This window comes from Macaca thibetana, chromosome 19 (genome assembly GCF_024542745.1).
Source record: "Macaca thibetana thibetana isolate TM-01 chromosome 19, ASM2454274v1, whole genome shotgun sequence".
NCBI lineage: Eukaryota > Metazoa > Chordata > Mammalia > Primates > Cercopithecidae > Macaca > Macaca thibetana.
In genome coordinates, this window is record NC_065596.1 from 48,950,650 (window position 1) to 48,969,401 (window position 18,752).

Sequence of the window (18,752 nt, forward strand, 5' to 3'; positions counted from 1 at the left end):
CCGCCTCAGGCCCTCCCACCACAGCCAGTGTGAGGGCTTCGTGTCTCCTGGCCCCCGGCCCTGTGGTGTTGGCTGCTGACCTCTGTGGCTCACGGCAGCTCCCTCTGGCCCGCAGGTGTCTGGTGGCCCGACATGCACCGCCTGGCAGACCGCATCCACCTGGAGGAGCTGGCCCACATGGGCATCCTGAGCGGCAGCGTGGACGCCATGGTCCAGGCCCACCTGGGGGCCGTGTTTATGCCTCACGGGCTCGGCCACTTCCTGGGCATTGATGTGCACGACGTGGGAGGCTACCCAGAGGTCAGTCAGTGTGGACATGGCAGGCAGAGTGGCTTGCCCATCAGCTGCCGCTGAGCCTGGCCCCCGGGGCAGGGTGGGACTCTAGGAGGCAGCAGGGGTGTATTGGGATAGCAGGGATGGACCCCCTGGCTCCATGTGGTACACGGAGGGCATGAGGAGGGGATCGGGGCCCTGGCCAAGGCAGGGATGCATCCATGAGCGTTCCACAGACCTGGACATAAAAGCGGTGCTGTCTGCACTCTGGGCCCTGGTGTCAGCTGCCCAGAAGGTGGCACACAGTCAGGATACGGTGCATGGGGCCCCACAGGACAGTGGTGCCAAGGACAGGTCTTTGTGATGGAACTGCGTGGCACCCCTCACGTCCAGCCGCCTCTGGCTTCATTTAGACTTGGGGAGTTGATGAGGCTCCACCCACTGGTGACTCGCCCTGGCCCCTCACAAGCCCAGAGCAGCCCTGCTCTGCTGCTGGTTCGCCCTCTGCCTCCCAGGCCCCTGGACCACACACCTGTGACCCTGCAGCCTCCTCATCCCCAGGCATTCTGGGGACCCTTGGCAGATAAGGGAGGCTGGGGGCCATCTCCAGACAAGGCTGCCCCAGCCCTCAGAGGACCACTCGGCGGGTACGTGAGGCTTGGGGAGGCCCAACCGGGCAGGTGGCTACGGCCTCTCAGCTGGGCGGGCGGGGCGCGCCCGTCCCTGCCCTTGGCCGGCTGCCCAATGCAGGGGGCTGATTGTGCAATCGTGCACGCCCTGGGGCCCCCCAGCCGGTTAGCCAAGACAAGGCTGGCCTCTTGGCTGTAGGGTGTTTTGAAAGCACTAAGAATGATTTTTTGGCAGGGTGGGGGTGGTGGGGGGAATTGCTTAAGAGAAGCATTATTATTCAATTATTTTTTTCCTCAAGTGTAAACAGTTAAATTTGGAGAAACAAAATCAGTTTTAATTTCCTAATGTCTGTTCATCCCATTGTGCGCAGGGAGCCAAGAACTGGGCCTTCCAGACATTGTTAGCTGAGGTTCGTTATTCATTAGTCGCCAAAGCGCTTTTTTTCCACCAGCAAAAATTGGCAGCAAACTGTTTTCATCTTTTCCAGTAAGCACCTCTTTGTGCTCAGAGTCTATTCTTCTGACAGATAAACATTGTGGAAAAAATATGGCTTTTCCTATAAAAGTCATTTGTTTTATTTCAGGCCTGCAGACACATCTGGGGCTCCTCTGCTTGGAGCCCAGTAAAAGTTATGGCCTTGTCAAGCCCTGTGCCCAGAGGCGGGCATGGGCACGGTGAGGGCAGGACCCCTCCCCACCCCTGAAGGCTGCACTTCCTGGACCACAGGGGCTCGTGCCCTCCCCACATGCCCAGCCCCTCCGCTTCTCTTATGACCGCGCCCGCACCCTGTTCTCAGTAGGTCTCCCGGGCAGGCCCCTAGAGCCAGCACCCTGAAGGGGCTACTGCATCGCTGGGCTGAGGCAGGCCTTGCCCCTGTGCCCGCCGGGGATCCCTTCTAATCTTCACCCACCCCCAATTTCAGTCGTGGACCTCAAGATTTCAGAGGGGAGGAAAGTTAGTTTCCCTGGCGAAACGAACCTGCCCCCCAACCGTGTAGCGGTCAGGGGTGGGCCCATGGGGATGGAGGGGTGACTGGGAGGAAGGAAACCTGACGTTGACAGGCCCTTGCTTCCCCCAGGCCCCTGGCTTCGACCGCCGTGGGGTGGAGAGACAGGGATGGGCACTTCAGGAGTAGCATGAAGGAGAGGGATGGGCGGTGGTGGGGTGGGGGTGCCTAGCGCAGGCTTTGAATGACAGGGACGAGAAGGTCCTGGAGCAGAGACCCTGGGACCCCCAGCAGCTTCTGGGCAGGAGACAGGCCTCAGCGGAGTCCACGTGCACCTCTCACTTGCGCAGAGGGAATGTCACTCCATACGGTTCCTCAGCCACGGGGCATCCCTGCCCTCTGGCCTCAGCTCCCGGTCAGCAGCCAAGAGGCAAGTGTGGTGGGGCTGGGGCCACACTAGCCAGGCTCTGGTGTCTCCTCATCGCCTCCTGCCCAGCCTGCTCTCTCCAGGTCAGCGTGGCTCTCCCTGCCCCCCGTGGAATCAGTCACAGCCTCTCTGGCCATGCCCAGCGTGGAGGCCAGGCCAGCCTGTTTCTGGTTACCTTACGTGAACTGCTAATTGGAGTCTGATGTTCTTGGCCCCCAAACAGTCAGAAATGACAGCTCCCGCTCCAGCAGCTGGGCTTCCTGGGGAGGGAGTGCAGCCCGGCAGGGCAGGCTCAGACCCTGACCAGAAAGCGTACTCATGCCCACTGGCTCAGAGGCCCTGGCCACCGGCCGGATGGTGCCCCAGGGACCTGGGGCGAGCAGGAGCTCTCCTGTAATTCCCCGAGCACCCGCTCCTCTCAGCTGTGCCTGTGAGTGGACAAGGCCAGGCTGGGTGCGCATGGGGCAGTGTGGGGTGCAGACAGGGTCCCTGCAGGGAGCGGCTCTACCACCGTCCCTCAGCCGTCCTCCAAGGCTGGGGGCTATTTCCCAGGGCCCTGCCGTAAGGCCCAGAGCACTCCTCTGGGAGCCACACCCGCCAAGCCACGCGGCGCACTAAGGCTGGCAGACCCACCCTGATGACGGCACCTGTCCTCCCCGGACAGTCACACGGAAAACCTAGGCCTCGGCCTGGGGGAGCCGGGACCACGACTTCTGGGGCCAGTTTCCACTTGGGCTGCCTGGAAGGAAAGCTGTGGCCCCAAGAGGCTTCATAGCTGCCTTAAGAGCTTTTTTGGCTTCAGCGGTTTGGCATCTGCCATTCCTCTGGCCAGGAGCAGGGCCCGGCTGAGGGCAGCCCAACCCTCAGCAAGCCCCGCAGGCCTGTCTGGGCATCTCGCACTGGGTGTGTGCACATGGGCGGCCACAGGGCTTCTCAAGCGAGCCCTAGGGTAGTGTGGCCAGGGACACTCAAGATCCGGGGGTACGTGCAGGGTGGAAGGACTTATCAGGGTGCCCACGGCCTGGCACAGCAGGGGCGAGCCTAGGCTGAGGACCTCAATGGTCAAGAGAGCCCACGAAATTGGTGCCAGCCCTCACGTGCCCATCTCTCCTGATGAGGCCACGGCGAGCCCTGGAGCTGCTCATTGGGCCCCTCATCTCTGTTCCCCACAGGGCACGGAGCGCATTGACGAGCCCGGCCTGCGGAGTCTGCGCACTGCACGGTACCTGCAGCCAGGCATGGTGCTCACCGTGGAGCCGGGCATCTACTTCATCGACCACCTCCTGGACGAGGCCCTGGCAGACCCGGCCCGTGCCTGCTTCTTTAACCGCGAGGTCCTGCAGCGCTTTCGCGGTTTCGGTGGGGTGAGTGCCCATGGGCCCCATTCTTGCTCCCAGAACATCTGCCACCAAGACAGGGGCCCTAGTGACGCCTTCCCTTGAGGTGGGCTCAGCTTGCCCCTTCGTGTGGTCTGTCACGAGATGGGGCCTCACCCCTCAGTAGGAACAGACGGAGATCCTGCAAAACTCCTTCCTGGTCCAGGGGCTCCCATCCACCTGGCGAGGACAGGGTGAGCAGGTGACGTGAGCAGATGGCTCCATGAAGGAGCCTGGCGGCCACTTCTCTCTCCCAGGGAGTGTCAGCTGCTCCCAGCCCATGGTGGGATGGGCCTGGAATGGGCCCGGCCCTCTAGCCTGGCACATGAGGCTGCTCTGAGATAATGTGTGTCTGTCGGCTTGACCCAGGTCCGCATCGAGGAGGACGTCGTGGTGACTGACAGCGGCATGGAGCTGCTGACCTGCGTGCCCCGCACCGTGGAAGAGATTGAAGCATGCATGGCAGGCTGTGACAAGGCCTTTTCCCCCTTCTCCGGCCCCAAGTAGAGCCAGCCAGAAATCCCAGCACACCCGGGGACCTGGCTTTGCAACCTCTTTTCGCGATGGGCAGCCTGCTGGTCAGCACTCCAGTAGCGAGAGACGGCACCCAGAATCAGATCCCAGCTTCGGCATTTGATCAGACCAAACAGCGCTGTTTCCTGGGGAGGAAACACTTTTTTAATTACCCTTTTGCAAGCTCACACCTTTAATCTGTTTTATACCTTGCTTATTAAATGAGTGATTTAAAATGATTGAAAACAATGCTGTTCTTTAGTAGCAACTAAAATGTGTCTTGCTGTCATTTGTATTCCTTTTCCCAGGAAAGAAGCATTTCTGATACTTTCTCTCAAAAATCAATATGCAGAATGACATTTGCAATAAAAGATTTCCTAAAATGGTCCTTTGTGCACGGCTTCCCCTTTATTCTTTATTCCTTTGCAGACGAGCATTTGGGACCCCATACACCCTGAAAAGATGGCTCACCTGGTGTCAGTGTCAAAAGTTGGTTCCAGGAAAAGGGTGCTGGCGGCACAGGCCCTTTAACGGCTGCTTCTGCCTTGAACTGGCCTGGTGGGACAAGGGCAGAGTCCTCCCTGAGGAGCCTGCTTTGAGCCCCTGGGACTCGGGGCTCTGGTGTCACCCTGTCACTTCCTATAAGGTTTCCCAAGCCTAACAGGATCAGAACCACTGGGGCATTTGGTAAGAGATTCCTGGGACCCCCTCAGACCATCTGACTCAATCTCGAGGGGCAATGGCCTAGAAATTGGGTATTTCACAAGCGCCCGCCAGATGCTCCTAACAGACAAGTGTGAGCAGTACTCCCAGGCAAGGTGGTTTTAGCTTGTCAGTACCAGTGCAGCCTGAGGTTTGAGGTGGGGCAAGCAACGCTGCGGGAAGATCCTAGGCACTCGGGTCAGACTGGCCAAGTCACCCCGCGCCACACCTTCGCGCAAGTTAAAGGGCGGACTGATTTAACACAAGTCTTTCTGATACAGTCACTGCCTCCAAACTGGATTTCTGAAGGTGGTAGAATTACGTAGCGCTTGAGCTGCAGATATTTAAAACCGGAGACTTGCAGGGATCTCTTGTCCTTGATTTGTTTTTCATGTGGGACACCTTAGCCAAAGCCAGCCTCTGTCAGAGACACTGCCAACGAAGGCAGCGCCACGGCGAATTTGCAAAGACCATTTGTCCTCCCTAAGTGTAGTCCTTGACTAAACTCCACCAGGCAGGAAACTAGCCAGGGCCCAGCCATGCCTGTTGAAGTATCTGTCCTTGCCTCACCTTCTCCAGTTCTCCCAGGGTCCCACAGAACAGCCCACCCCTGGAGCTGGTTTCTAGAATTCTGTACACCATTCCAGGTTTGCCTTCTCACAGAGCTCCCATCCAGGAGTTACCAAGCCAAGGTGAAGGATGACAAGTGAGAAAAATGCCACAGATGAAACCATGAGGATGAGGGGGTGGCAAACTGTAGCTGAAGAGACAGACATTTTCAGAAGTCACCAAAGGCCAGCACGGTGGCTCACGCCTGTAACGCCAGCACTTTGGGAGGCCGAGGCAGGCGGATCATGAGGTCAGGAGATCGAGTCCATCCTGGCTAACATGGTGAAACCCCGTTTCTACTAAAAAATACAAAAAATTAGCCAGGCGTGGTGGCGGGCGCCTGTAGTCCCAGCTACTCGGGAGGCTGAGGCAGGAGAATGGTGTGAACCCGGGAGATGGAGCTTGCAGTGAGCCACGATCGCACCACTGCACTCCAGCCTGGGCGACAGAGCAGGACTCCGCTTCAAAAAAAAAACAAAAAGGAGCAAGGAGAAATCTCTAATTCTATCTAAACACTTTTCAGAAGGTCACTAGGAACAGAGAGGTCACATGTTCTTCCTGAGTCACTAGGTCAAAGAGTGCTCTTTAAAAAAAAAAAAAATGTTAAATAAACAGAGACAAGGTTTTGCTATGTTAGCCAAGTTGGTCTTGAACTCCCGGCCTCAAGCAATCCTGCCTTGGCCTCCCAAAGTGCTACGATTACAGGCGTGAGTCTCCACCGGTCTCAAAGGGCATTCTTTGGAAGCATAGGTCTAGAGGGCCAGCAGTAGCTATCTCCTCTACCCCCGTGTCTGTACCTAACTGTCTCTTCTAACCTCTGCAGAAACTTGTGTGGCTTCAGAAATCCATTAGAGACCCCTCCAGAAAGCTGTATAGTGCTACAACCCTTCTGAAACTGTGTCTAGGTATTCATTCAATAAATAATTGAGCATCTACTCTGCCAGTGCAGGATACAAACATGACCTCTCCTTTCTAAGCCTCTAGTCTCCTGAGAGGCCTTCACCTCAAACGAGTATGAACAAATATATTGTTTCAAACACTGCAAAGTGCTGTGAAGCAAGCAACACGATAGGCTTAGCGTAGACAGCCAGGGGGCTAAGACAGAGGAGGTAGCTTGTTAGTGAAAAGTTAGGGGAGATGCTTCATTCCAGACAGAAGGAGCTGTCCCAGGAAGGGCAGAAAAGAGCTTGGAAAAGCCCTAGAGCCGAAGCAACGTGACACAGGAGGATGGAAGGAAATTAAGTTGATGAGGGGAAACACCACGCCACAAGGAGACTGGGTCTCACCCCGTGTGCAACGGGGAGCAACAAGATGGTTCTGGACAGCAGGCAGTGACACTGCCATCCAGTAACACTGAAGAGGAGCCAGTCACCAAGTCCAGGCAAGAGAAGAGGATGGCTCTGCATGGGAAGTCAGGGTGGGTGAAGCAGACAGGTACAAGAGCTCCATTTAGAAGGTGGAAGTGAAAGGTGGAGATGCGGAAGCGCATTTGGTTCTAACAGCTGCTTTAAACGGAGGGATGAGAGGTGGCGTTTGGGCTGCAAAAAGTAACGCGTGACTGTTTCACTGACAACTTTATTCCTTTTCCAAGTTCAATTCTATAACCCCTATTTCTCTAGATGCCTCTACAGCTTTCAGGCCTAGAGCTCTGTGAGGAGTGGGATATTACAGTAAAATAACACCTAGGCAATGGTGTTCTCTGAGTGTATGTAAAACTGTAAAACGCATATGAACTCTCTGGCTAGGCACAGGCAGTGGATGAGCTGATGTAACAGTGCTTTCGTCAGAAAAAGACCTGGCCCCCTCACAAAGATGTCATCGCTCGGTAAAATTCCCTAAGACACGTTATTGGATTCTAAATTACAACTAATTCAAAGAAGTGAAACGGGCCACACTTCCCACAGAAATAATTCCTGACCTCCACTTTTTATTAAGATGCAGCAAGCAGAAATTTATTTCCCAAGACATGAAAATAATCGAGGAATCATAGAAGAAAAGCATTTAAATGGCATTCCCTTGAAATACTCAATTCACATCAGCTCCCTGGACTCAACGATGTCTATGAAATCAGCAAATTCATCTCTATACTCTATGGCATGATGTAAATGAAGACGGTGTCCACATGTACTACAAAACTCCAGATAGGGGAACGGCCTTACTTTACACTCTTTATCTACCTCGAAACAAGAATTTCTTCCCTAAATGGGAACCATGCTCTGAGACACTAGGTGATTAAACAGGAACCCATTCATTCACTTATTCCTTTCCCTATTCTGGTATAATTTTTAGTTTAGACCAAGTGACTAAAAATGTAACTAAAGATGTATCCCATGTTCAGAGAAAACTATTTTCCTATCCACTAAGGGCAATCGGGGAGATCTAGACTTGGACGCAAATACCTCTGCCTGTCTCCCCACTTTCCCCACCCCTACCCCCGGCCGTCCAGTGTGGGAACAGGAAAGACGGCAAGGCGCCTGCCTGGGCTTCCCAGCTGTTTAACATCTGGACTGCTTTTTGGTATCTAATATAAAGAAAGCCACAATGAAAGACAAGTCATTGTTCCAAAGTTGTTTTTTATTTTAAATTTGTTGAAAGAAATAAAATTATATTTAAAAAAATAGAGAAATTTCACAAATTGATGAAAGCCAGGAACAAAAAGAACAAGTTAGTACTTTTTCCTGAGAGGCAGATCTAACAGCTGCAGAACGGACTTTTTCCTTCCCAACTTTTGTCAAACAAAACAATTCTCCTATTTCTAAGGCATCAAAAAGCACTGAGTGCGAAATGGGCTGTTCAGATACAAGGTCTCAAGCCCTCTAATGGGGATTAGGAAACGTGAAAAGCTGCTACAATTTCCTCTCCTTTAATACCAAATGTTAAAAACTGTCTATACTTCTACTTGTTATGTAAATTGGAGAATTTCACACTCATGACCTGCATTTCAGACCTGGTGGTGTTTAAAATCTTACTACTTAGTATCTGCAATGGCATCCCAACAACTGATTTCAGGGGCCAGCAGCAGGAAGAGCTGCTCTGATCTCACCATTTGCGGCCAAAACCAGCCAAAGCGCACCTATCCCAGGAGACTCATCTTATGCAGCTAGAAACTTACGCTACAGCCTAACTCCTAAACTGCTGGACCTGCCCACAAGGGCAGATCACATCCTAATGGTTCACAGGTCACACACAGAACGAAAGTTACAGAAGTCACCTTACAGTTCCCAAAACTCTAAATGGATTCATTCCCCACACTTGGTTTCCCTAATTTTATACTGATAAATCTATCAAATTACAATTTCCAACCACTTCAGGAAGACAGAGAACACAATGGTTAACATTTTTGTTCTCTGCCTAACTGCTTGCTTGTGCTAAACTTTGCACTTCCATGGGTAACAGGAAAGCTTGAACCCATTTTTCCAAAAGATCCAATCTTGTGTTCTGATTTGAAATACTGAGTCCACACCCCTGATGATTTCCCTCAAGTTTCTTTTTCAAGATACTTAAGTCAATGCACATAACTCGTAACCATAAATTCCATGGGGGCATCGAATTCCCAAAGATTTTTTTTAGTAAATCAGAGACTGAAATGTCTGTAGCACCTACCACAGGTGCTTATACATTCAAGTGACCTAATGCATCTCCAATTAATTATGTAATACCAATCAGCTGCTAAGGATCCAGGAGGATCCTGTGGTGTGTCCTGGCTAGTTATTCAAAACATCTCTCATCCTTCATGGGTAGATCCATACTCCCAAGGTAAGCTGGTGTTGGACCCTAGAAACCCCCCTCCTGTCTCCTGGCTCTATAGGGAGTTAATAGCCCTCCTGGGACAGCATCTCCTGGGCTCCTGTTTTACATTCAGAAGGGCCTCAGAACTCTAATAATGGCTTTGCTGAGTTCCTGGGCACCATGATGTCTTCTGCCAAGAAATGGCGCGGTCAGCACTCTTCCACCAACCAGAGGGTGCAACTTGAGTTTCATTCTGGCTACATCATCCCAAGTCCTAGTATGAAACAGCAACGTGGCCAAAAATGACCATGTTCAAATAAGATACCTGGTCACACAAACTTTTAAATCAGTTATGACTCAGTCTCTCATCTCCAGCCCAGGCACACAAAAAATACACAAATTTGAGCTAGAAGTGTGCTAAGAAAAAAAGAGAAAGAAAACAAAACAAAACAAAACAAAAAAAAGAAAAAACGTTGACAAAGACAATCTAAACTACCAACACTGACGTAAGCCAGACTCTAGAGAGTCCCTACTTTAGCAACTGTCATTTTTTATCTCAACAAAAATGTCAATCTCCTGAGTTTTATCAGCATTTTCTAAAATAATTTATGGGACACAAAAGCATATAAATGAATAAACAGAAGCAGTGGTACAAAGTCTGGAAAGTCCACTAACCAGAAAAAGAAATGTCACAAAAACAATATCAAAAGACGTATTTAAGAGAAATAAATTAAAGGTTAAAACCTTACACTTTCAAGTTTTCTTAGACAATTATTTTGGGAGATGGCATGGAGTTGATACATTTCTCTAACAGTCACTTGGTTAAGATCAAATACCAAAATGAGCCTTCAGAATAAATTTTTGATTTTAAAAATAATGGCCCCATGGTAGCTATTTTGAACACAAGAGAAACTACCTTCTGAATAATATTCCAAACCCTAATTAGTACGTTGTGTCATCAAACTGTTAAGACATTTTGTTTACTAACTTGGCTGTCAAAATTGTATCCAAAAAAACACTTACTTTACTAGCACCTGCACAAACTAAAATTCTGGTACACAAGTTTCTCTACACCACTGAGTTGGGTTTTTAGAATAAAATAATGCCAATCTAAGCGCAAAGGTATCCCAAAAACATAATTCCTATGCTTTAGTTTTATTTTCGTGTTTAATCTATTTGCTTCCTAAATGTTATTTGTATATTTTAAGCCAATTGGCCACACAATGTCTATAAGATGTGATGAGGTTTCTTTACTTAACCTGACATCACTATTCAAAAACTTGTACTTTTGGGGGAAAACAGTACTAATTATGTTAAAACAAAGTTTATGCCATACATAAAATCACTCCAAATTACTCACTCATTGCTTTCTATAGCTCTATGAATTTATAATACATAATTCAGAAGAAAATCACAAATAGATTTGGCATTCAACTTTTCTTAATCCAATTCAGTCTACCCATTAATACCAAGAACCTTCTGCATGGCCTGCCAGTTCCCCATTCCTTTTGTCAACTTAAAAAAGAAGCACTTCTTGGGAAGTCAGGATTTATTAAGAACATCGGGATCCCAGATGGTTCTTTTTTTTTTTTTACCATATACCTTAACATTTGGGGGATTTTGACGCCCACAAAAATCTCTATCATTTAAAACCAGATATTTGAATTACAAGGCTAACATTTTTAGCTAATCAACTCTTCAGTGCTGATCCTAGAAAATAACCTTCAGTGGGTCTTTGAATCATGGAAAAGGACAACTTTCAGCCACTGACATGAGTGGTGTCGGTGGTCACACCTTTAACGTTCAAACCACAAGCTGTGAAGTCTGGAAAGGGTGAGGTCTACTGTCCTGCACTGTCGCCATCTGCTGTCGTATTTTCAGTGCTAATGGACTGTACGTTGTCTGCAAGGTTGTGCGCGTGCTCAAGAAACAAATCTTTGAGTACACTTAATTCCTTGGTCAGCAATTTGATTTTTGCTTCCAACCGTTCATTCTCTTCCTTGAGCTGATTGACTCTCTGCAGCGTGTCTTGTGCTTTCTGCTTGCTTTTCAGCCGGCTCTTTTTCACAGCCATGTTGTTCCTCTCTCGGCGCTGCCGATACTCATCGCTGTTTCGATCCATGGGCGAGCTCTTTTTGCTCTGCTTGCTGGGAGCCACGGCTTTGCCTCCTCCCCCAGGGCCAGCAGGCACCAGCTGAGGAACCTGCTGTAAGCCGCTGGCATGTGCCTGGGTATGGATAACACTAATTCCGTTCACCCCTGGAGTGCTGTTTTGCTGCGATATCTTGCTCATTTGGGCACTCTCCCTTGCCAACACAGAACAGGTAGAAACGAGAGCAAGGTGATCAATGGTTTCCACGCTAAGCTGCCAAAAAATCTTCACATGTACCTAGTTAAAAAATAAATTGCATTAAAATGTTTGAAACGACAGGATCAAATGAGATTAAACTTGTATGTACCTAACATCAGGCCAACATTAATTGATTCTGCTGAGAAAAGTCTACAGCAACTGCCAACTGTTGCAATGTTTCTGAAGTCTAAATCATTTCACTTAGAACGGTAAGTCAGTACAGAAGCACCATCAGGCGAAACTCAGCCCACCTGGATCCCTGAGGGCACTGCCCTTCTGCGATTGTTATCAAAAATGGGAGGAAAATAAAAGACTGCCACTAATTAGGTGGCGCATGTGAACTAACAGCACTTGACAATCTGCCAGGGAGAAGCTGCAGCTGACCTTGGTAGGAGAGACACCTGCAATGAAAGGGGGGAAGTTTCCATTGTTGGTTCAAGTCAAAACAGAAGGCTGGGGTGGCGTGCCCTGTCTCCAGTGCTCATGAGGAATACCATGCTATCACCTCTGGGGGTTCCATGTTCTAATATGCAGAGGGGGAGTCATCGAGGACTTGAGTTCTCTCCCAGAGCTCTCTTTATGGGATATTTTGAAAAGGTAGTTTTTTGCTTTATTTTTTAATGACCTCAAACGATAATTCCACAGTTAACAAAATTTACTGAGTTAGTTTCTTGAATTTAGGAGCTCTGACACTCAATTTGCTCCCTATCCCACCAGGCTTGTAAAAAGTGTGTTTTTGTTTCTTGACATAATTAATAAAACATCAAAACACACTCAACCTGAAACCACAAGGAAAGAACCAGAAGCCCTCATAAAGCATCCAAGGAAGTGCACGTTCTGGGACCCGGGCCGGACAAAGGAGCTGAGCAGCTGTCGTGCCTGTGACCACTTCGCGCTACCAAATGAGCTCGTGTGAGCTCGGAGGATGCACCAGCTCTGAAGCACCCCTGTGCCGCTGCCTGCAGAAATGAAGTCACGGTTTCAAAAACCAGTCACATGTGGATTACTCTGAATCCAATCAAGTCCCTACAGTTGCCCCAAGAAGTGTAAAAGCGTGACTATCCTATCATCAGGAGGCCGCTTCAACATAAACTGACTCAGTTCAGTGAACGGTGTCCACCAAGGTGTCAGGGCACTCCTAGACATTTAGAAAGCAGTGTTAGGAACATAAACCTATCCTGTTCTCTTTTCACAAAACTGCTAAAATTACATCAGTGGAAAAAATCTGGAGTCAGATTTATACAGTGATCCCACAATGAGGGAAAGCTCAGTTAGCCAACACCAGTAGCTACATCCAAACCTTTAGCCAGGCAATTCTGTACACGGTTTATTGGTCTCTTTTTAAAAAACATCTTTGCTTTAAAAAGTCCATGTGTCATTACTTTCCATTGTTTTCAAAGCCACACAGCCGGCCCTGAGCTAGTAGGTCATCTGTTCTCACTCCAGCACTAAGGCAAGACAGAAAGCGTCCCTCCAAATGATGAAGGCTATCCACTCCAAGCCTATCTTCAGTAACAGACAGTTCACAATTTCCTTTGGTCATTATTAGGTTGCCTCATTTTCCTTTCAGTAGAAAAGTGGCTGTTCAGTATTAATCTGAGCCATGCTTAGTGCCACCTAACATTATTATTGCTTATCTATCTGGTGTCAAGTGAGTAGAAGTGCTTGACTCAATTATTAAGAACTTGGTTAACACCTCTCCTGAGACTGTCTTAACAATCATAATCATGTTCACCTTATTTCTCTACTTTTTTATATACCAATTATATTTTTAGCCCTTAAAGCTCTCTACAGTCAATGTGGCCATGCTCAGAGATAGCAACGATCCAAAACGGTAGAGACCAGTGACCAGGCCAGTTCTTGTCTTGGCTATGGCTCCCCCTATTTTAGTATGGGTAAATCTCTTTTCTTCCGTGGGCGTCTATTCCCCATATGTAAATGAGGGATGTGGAATAGTAAGACACTTTTCTACAGACAACACACCACGACCTTCAGTCACTAACAGCTCTTATTCACTACAGGGTCCAAGTTCAGCGACGTTCATGCCTGTTTCCATATCCAAAGATACAGGAACAGGGAAGGGCTCTTTCACCTCTGCCTGACTCATCTTGCAAGGTACTAGGCTGAACGTGTGTGGTAGGTGAGGTTTTAAAGGTAAGCCCTTTGGCGTGAAAAGAGTATTCACTGAACCTACAAGCTGGTGAAAATGTAAGAAAGAGAAACTTGGAGATAATCAAAATAACTCTGAGACTGTTTTGTTTAAAAAGTTCTTAAACCATATAAATAGCTCTTAAAGTGAAGAGAAAATTAACCAAGTAAAAGGGGATCAAAGAGCTAAGAGGTTTTACACAGAAAAGGCCACTCTCATTTATGCTTTGTTCCTTCCACACACATTTACTGAACAGCTACAACAGGCAAAAAGTGTTTATTTCAAAGCTGGACATTGAGTCCTAAATTCAAGTCCGGCTCCTCTGTGGACAAACACTATTCCAAAGTTCAGCCTACAGGAAGCAGGGTGGCGCCTGGCTTCCTTCCATGTGAATCACTCAAGTAGGAAACAGCAGGAACACTGAAGAGCAGTGGCTCTCAAAGTGTGGTCCCTGGACCAGCATCATCATCATCCAGGAACTCTTTAGAAATGTAACTTCTCAGGCTGCCCCAGACTTAGAATCGGAGTTCTAAGAACAGGGCTGAGCAATCTTTTCATAAGGAGACCTCCAAGTAACTTTGATGACACTGAAGTCTGAGGGTCTCTGCTGTTGATTCCCAATGAATACTGAGAATGGTGGACTAACTGGATAATAGGATTTGTTTCAATTCAAACTTAATTCAAGTAATGTTCGTTCATGTCAGTCACACTGAAAGCGCACACAATGTTAGAATGAGTAAAACAAAATCAAATTTTTCTGAAGTTTCACCTGGGGAAATAAACCTACTAAGAATTTTCCCAATGCTTTTGTCCCTTTTCTCCACACACCTAGAATCCAATATTCCTCCCCTTGCCCACCAAAATAAATTTTTCACTCAGTTTCCACAATGAAGGTCAACATTTCAAAACAGTCATAGATGTTTCTCCTTGGTCCTAACTCTATTTAGTCTTTGGGATTTGACAATTCCACCTAAAACAAAAAAACTTCCCATCTACCCTTCCTCTCCATCCCAATCCCATCGAAATCACCTCAGGTCACTATCATCTCTCAGGGACACTGGTCTCTGGTCTAGCCTGCTTCCTCCAACCTCTGTCTCCAGAGCAATGAACACTCAAACCTGAGTGAGTCACTCTCCTGCTGAAAATTCATCTCTGGCTCCAGTCTACAGGATCAAATCCAAGGTCCTGACCCTCTCTCCTCCCTCACACCACATCTTGACAGTACTAAACCACTATCTGTATCCTAAATGGTCTGTGCTTTCTCTTTTCTTTGGGCATCTGGGAAGATCTGTTCCCTAGGTCTGTCAACTCCAGCCGCGTCGTGTCTCCCTGCGGATCTTCACATGCATCTACTGCAGGGTCCATGAGGGAGGGGACGTCCCCTTTCTGGGAGTACAGAAGTGGGTCACTGGGGCATGAGAAGAACATCAACATCATCTTTCTAACCCAATCCTTTTGAAGTGATTTACAACACACAAAACAAATAGACTGTAAATAAACAACCATTAGGAGCTCATGCTCATTTTTTTCTTTTTTTACTGATAAAGCTAGAAAGCCACAAACGCAGGAGGCCAGTGTACCTATCAATACAACCACCCATGGAACCAGCCCTCCCAAGAATGCACAATACACCTGGAATCGTAGCTACCTGTACTTACCATTACTGTGACCAAGTGAGGCAATCTTAGACCATAAGACCAAATTCAGCCCCATGAGGTCCTATTTGTCTTTACCAGGGGCTCAGCACATAGTGTTTAATTTCCCAGGGATGAAACCATCTCTCCAAGATCAGCCAGCCTTGCGGACAGACATGATGTGCTCTTGAGAATTTAAAGGATATTCTCAATGTTTTGTTTCCCCCTACTTTTTTTAAAGCAGGTATTAAAAATAACTGAACCAGCCAAGTGTGCCCACCAGAAGCAGGAATCAAGAAGCTGAAATATGCTTCAGCTCCTGGGTACCCTGTAATTATTTAAGCCTTGTTTACAGCAACTTTTTCCAGAAGCAGAACTGACCTTATGAACGGCTTATCCCAAATACTACTCAAGGGCTAACAGATGATCACATCTTAAACATCAAGAGCTTCTGGATGTAGAATGTCTTCGTAAAGCAAGCCCTTACAGGATTTTCTTTTAAAATTTTCTCGGCGAGTCACACTTCTATGGGAGAAGTCTGCCTTAAGTGACAACCTATTCATACAGGCAGTCAATTTTGACACAACTACCAATTTTGGTGTCACCCATCAACACTGAGACCTTTCTAAATCTTATACATTTCAGGATGCCAGATTACAGTATAAACCTCAAACAAGGGGAAAACCAAACAGTAAACCTAGGGAAGAGAAGCAACACACCAGCTGCCCTGGAAAACAGACTCTCCTCCCCCACACACATGTATTTCCATCCTCCGCATCTGGACACCTCTGCTGGCTGTTTGCCCTGCTCCACTCCCTCCAACCATGCCCGCGAAGTGCTTCATTTCTTCTCTATTCGACCCGTGGGTGTTGCGTGTTCTTCTAAACTACGTTCAACAGTAAAGTGCAGGACATTCAAACAGCTCCACAAAGCAAAATATTATCTCTGCGAAGTCATGCATTTAAAAACTAGTTGCTTTCCCTATTTTATTGATCAGTCTTTGAACTTCTGAACAGATTTTCGATCACCGCAAGCTGAGCCCTTCTAGAAGAGCAGGATTCTAAAGCTCGATTCGGTCCACCTTCTGCTATTCTGGGAACACCCTTCATCCCCAGAGGCCAATGCAAGCCTGGCCGGTCACACCGCCAGTCTCACCGAGAGGGGGCCGGGCCCCGCAGGGGGCATTCCCCGGCCGTTCGCGCGCTCTCGGCCAGCCGCGAGGGGCGCCCCGGGCAGCGCGGGGGTCGACGGGCGGCGCCGCGGCGCTGGGCCGCGGCCAGGAATGAGCTCAGCGTCCCCGCCGCCGGGTGTTGCCGGCAGGTTGCATCAGACGCCGCGCGGCGCCGCCGCCCGCGCCTCCAGCCTCGCGGGGCCTTCCCGGGCCAGCCAGCCTTCTGGGGCCGGGGCTGGGTTTCCCCGAGCCGGGCCCGCGCCCAGGCGAGCGGCCGGCACCGCCGCGGCCTCCTCCTCCCCGATCTCAGTGCGCCCGCCGCGGCCTCTTTACCTGCTCCTCCAGCCCGCCTGCCCCCAGGCGGCCTCCACTCCGAGCGGCCCCGCGCGGTGCGGCCCGAGCCGACCCAGGCCTCACAGCCCGCGAGTCAGCGAGGAGGAGCGACGGTTACGAAACCGGCAGCCTCCGCCCGTTCCGCAGCCGCGGCCACCGGCTTCCCCTCGTCGCCGGGTCGCGCGCGCCGTCGCCGCCATCCTGACCAATGGGAGCGCCGGCCTGCGGGAGGCACCGCCTTGTCTCGCGACGGGCACCCCAGCCGACCAATCGTGGGCCGGCTAGCGGAGGGAGGCGGGCACACGGCGGGGGCGTGGATTCCGCGCGACTGGCTCGGCGGGTGTGGCGGGAGCAGGCGGCTGCTAGCTACGGCGTCCGCGGTCGCTCGGCGGCTTGCCCGGGCTGGCTGCGGCCCAGTGCTGTGGACGACTCAGGTTCGTGTCGGAGGCTGAAGAGCCGTCGCCTTGTGAAGGCCAGACCTGCCTTTGGAAGCATTTCCTGAGGTGGTTTTGTGAACCACCGGTGACTGTTTTGGTTTCGCCGCGTCCCCTGGGAGCCCCCGCGGCGTCCCTCACAGAGTTTCTCCGAACGGAACGCCCCGCAGGCGGGCTGGCTTTGTCGCCGAAAAACGAGCGGAGGCTGACGCGGTGGCTCCCGCCTGTAATCTCAGCGCCGAGGGAGGCCGCGGCGGGAGAACGGCTTGAGCCCAGGCGGAGGAGACCAGCCTGGACAACATGGCGAGACCCCATCTCTGTTACTAATTTTTAAAAAATCGAATGAACCCAAATGTTTCGCACATAGGATTAGCATTGATGTCACGTGGGTGAAAGCTGCAGGCTGTGCTTTGTTGTTAGGGTGACATGAAGTGAATTTCCTAAATCGATTCCCCTTGGGTGCCTTCCAGGTGAATGGGTGCGAGGTGCTCTCTGAAAATGAGCAGCGATCCAGTGTGACTTAAAACTCGCCAGGAGGACCCGAAAGCGTTTTAACACCAGGAAGCAGCAGCTCGCTGGGCGGAGGGCAGAGCTCGCCTGATAGGTTTGATTGCTTCCTCTTTAGCAATGCGTATCGTTCAAAAAATTGAGGCTTTGAAAGAGGAAATGTTTCTTCAGCGCCCATGGAACCGGCTCGCCCCGTAAGATTGTTTCGAGGAATCAGTAAGATGATAAAGCAATAAATAAAAATTAAAAGGGGTCACAAACGTGAACAATGGGCTAGGTGCGGTGGCTCAGGCCTGTAATCCCAGCACTTTGCGAGGCGGAAGCAGTTGGATCACTTCAGGTCAGGAATTAGAGACCAGTTTGAGCAACATGGAAAAACCCTGTCTCTACCAAAAATACCAAAGATTAGCCGGGTGTGGTGGCGCTGTGCCTGTGGTCCCAGCTACTCTGGAGACTGAGATGGGAGAATGGCTTGTGCCTGAGAGGCGGAGGTTACAGTGAGCTGAGACTGAGCCACTGCACTCCAGCCTGAGCCACAGGATGAGACCCTGTCTCCAAAAAAAAAAACAAGGAATAATGCTCACAGATCCACACTTGGGAGAGTAAGCGTCGTCAAAACAAGTGTGTTTCTTCACGTTGGCTCTCGTATTCTGAGCTGAAAAAGAAACTTCTTTTCTTTTTTTTTTTTTTTTTGAGACAGGGTCTTGCTATGTTGCCCCAGCTAGAGTGCAATGGCACCGTCACAGCTTGATCACAGCTCACTGCAGCCTCGACCTCCTGGTCTCAAGCCATGCTCCCACCTCAGCCTCCCAAGTAGATGGGATTATAGGCATGCACCATCACACCCAGCTAATTTTTAAAAAATGTTTTGTAGAGATGAGGTCTCACCATATTTTAGTCCACTCTGGTCTCAAACTCCTGGGCTCAAGTGATCTTTCTGTCTCGGCCTCCCAGATTGCTGGGATTATG

General features: G+C 49.7%; 3 protein-coding genes across 3 annotated transcripts in view; 2 read left to right on the forward strand and 1 right to left on the reverse strand.

Annotated features, from left to right (window-relative positions):
- Positions 1–4,553, forward strand: part of PEPD (peptidase D) — an 873,572-nt gene extending 869,019 nt beyond the window's left edge. Inside the window, exons 14-16 of the mRNA XM_050768467.1 lie at positions 116–300; positions 3,449–3,640; positions 4,022–4,553. Of these exons, the coding sequence (XP_050624424.1) occupies positions 116–300; positions 3,449–3,640; positions 4,022–4,159 (515 nt within the window). The 3' untranslated portion in view covers positions 4,160–4,553. The remainder of the gene's footprint in view (positions 1–115; positions 301–3,448; positions 3,641–4,021) is intronic.
- The window catches only part of SLC7A10 (solute carrier family 7 member 10), a 315,424-nt gene that overhangs the window by 131,256 nt on the left and 165,416 nt on the right, over positions 1–18,752 (forward strand). The gene's annotated exons all lie outside the window — the stretch shown is intronic.
- CEBPG (CCAAT enhancer binding protein gamma) lies at positions 8,030–17,009 on the reverse strand. Its single transcript, XM_050768567.1, has 2 exons — positions 16,843–17,009; positions 8,030–11,594 (listed from the first exon to the last, which is right to left on the reverse strand). Exon 2 carries the CDS (start codon positions 11,496–11,498, stop codon positions 11,046–11,048), a length of 453 nt encoding a protein of 150 aa, XP_050624524.1. The 5' UTR covers positions 11,499–11,594; positions 16,843–17,009; the 3' UTR covers positions 8,030–11,045.

Bases quoted from the DNA above. Each gene is read 5' to 3' on its own strand.
- CEBPG (XM_050768567.1), bottom strand. From the start codon at position 11,498: ATGAGCAAGATATCGCAGCAAAACAGCACTCCAGGGGTGAACGGAATT.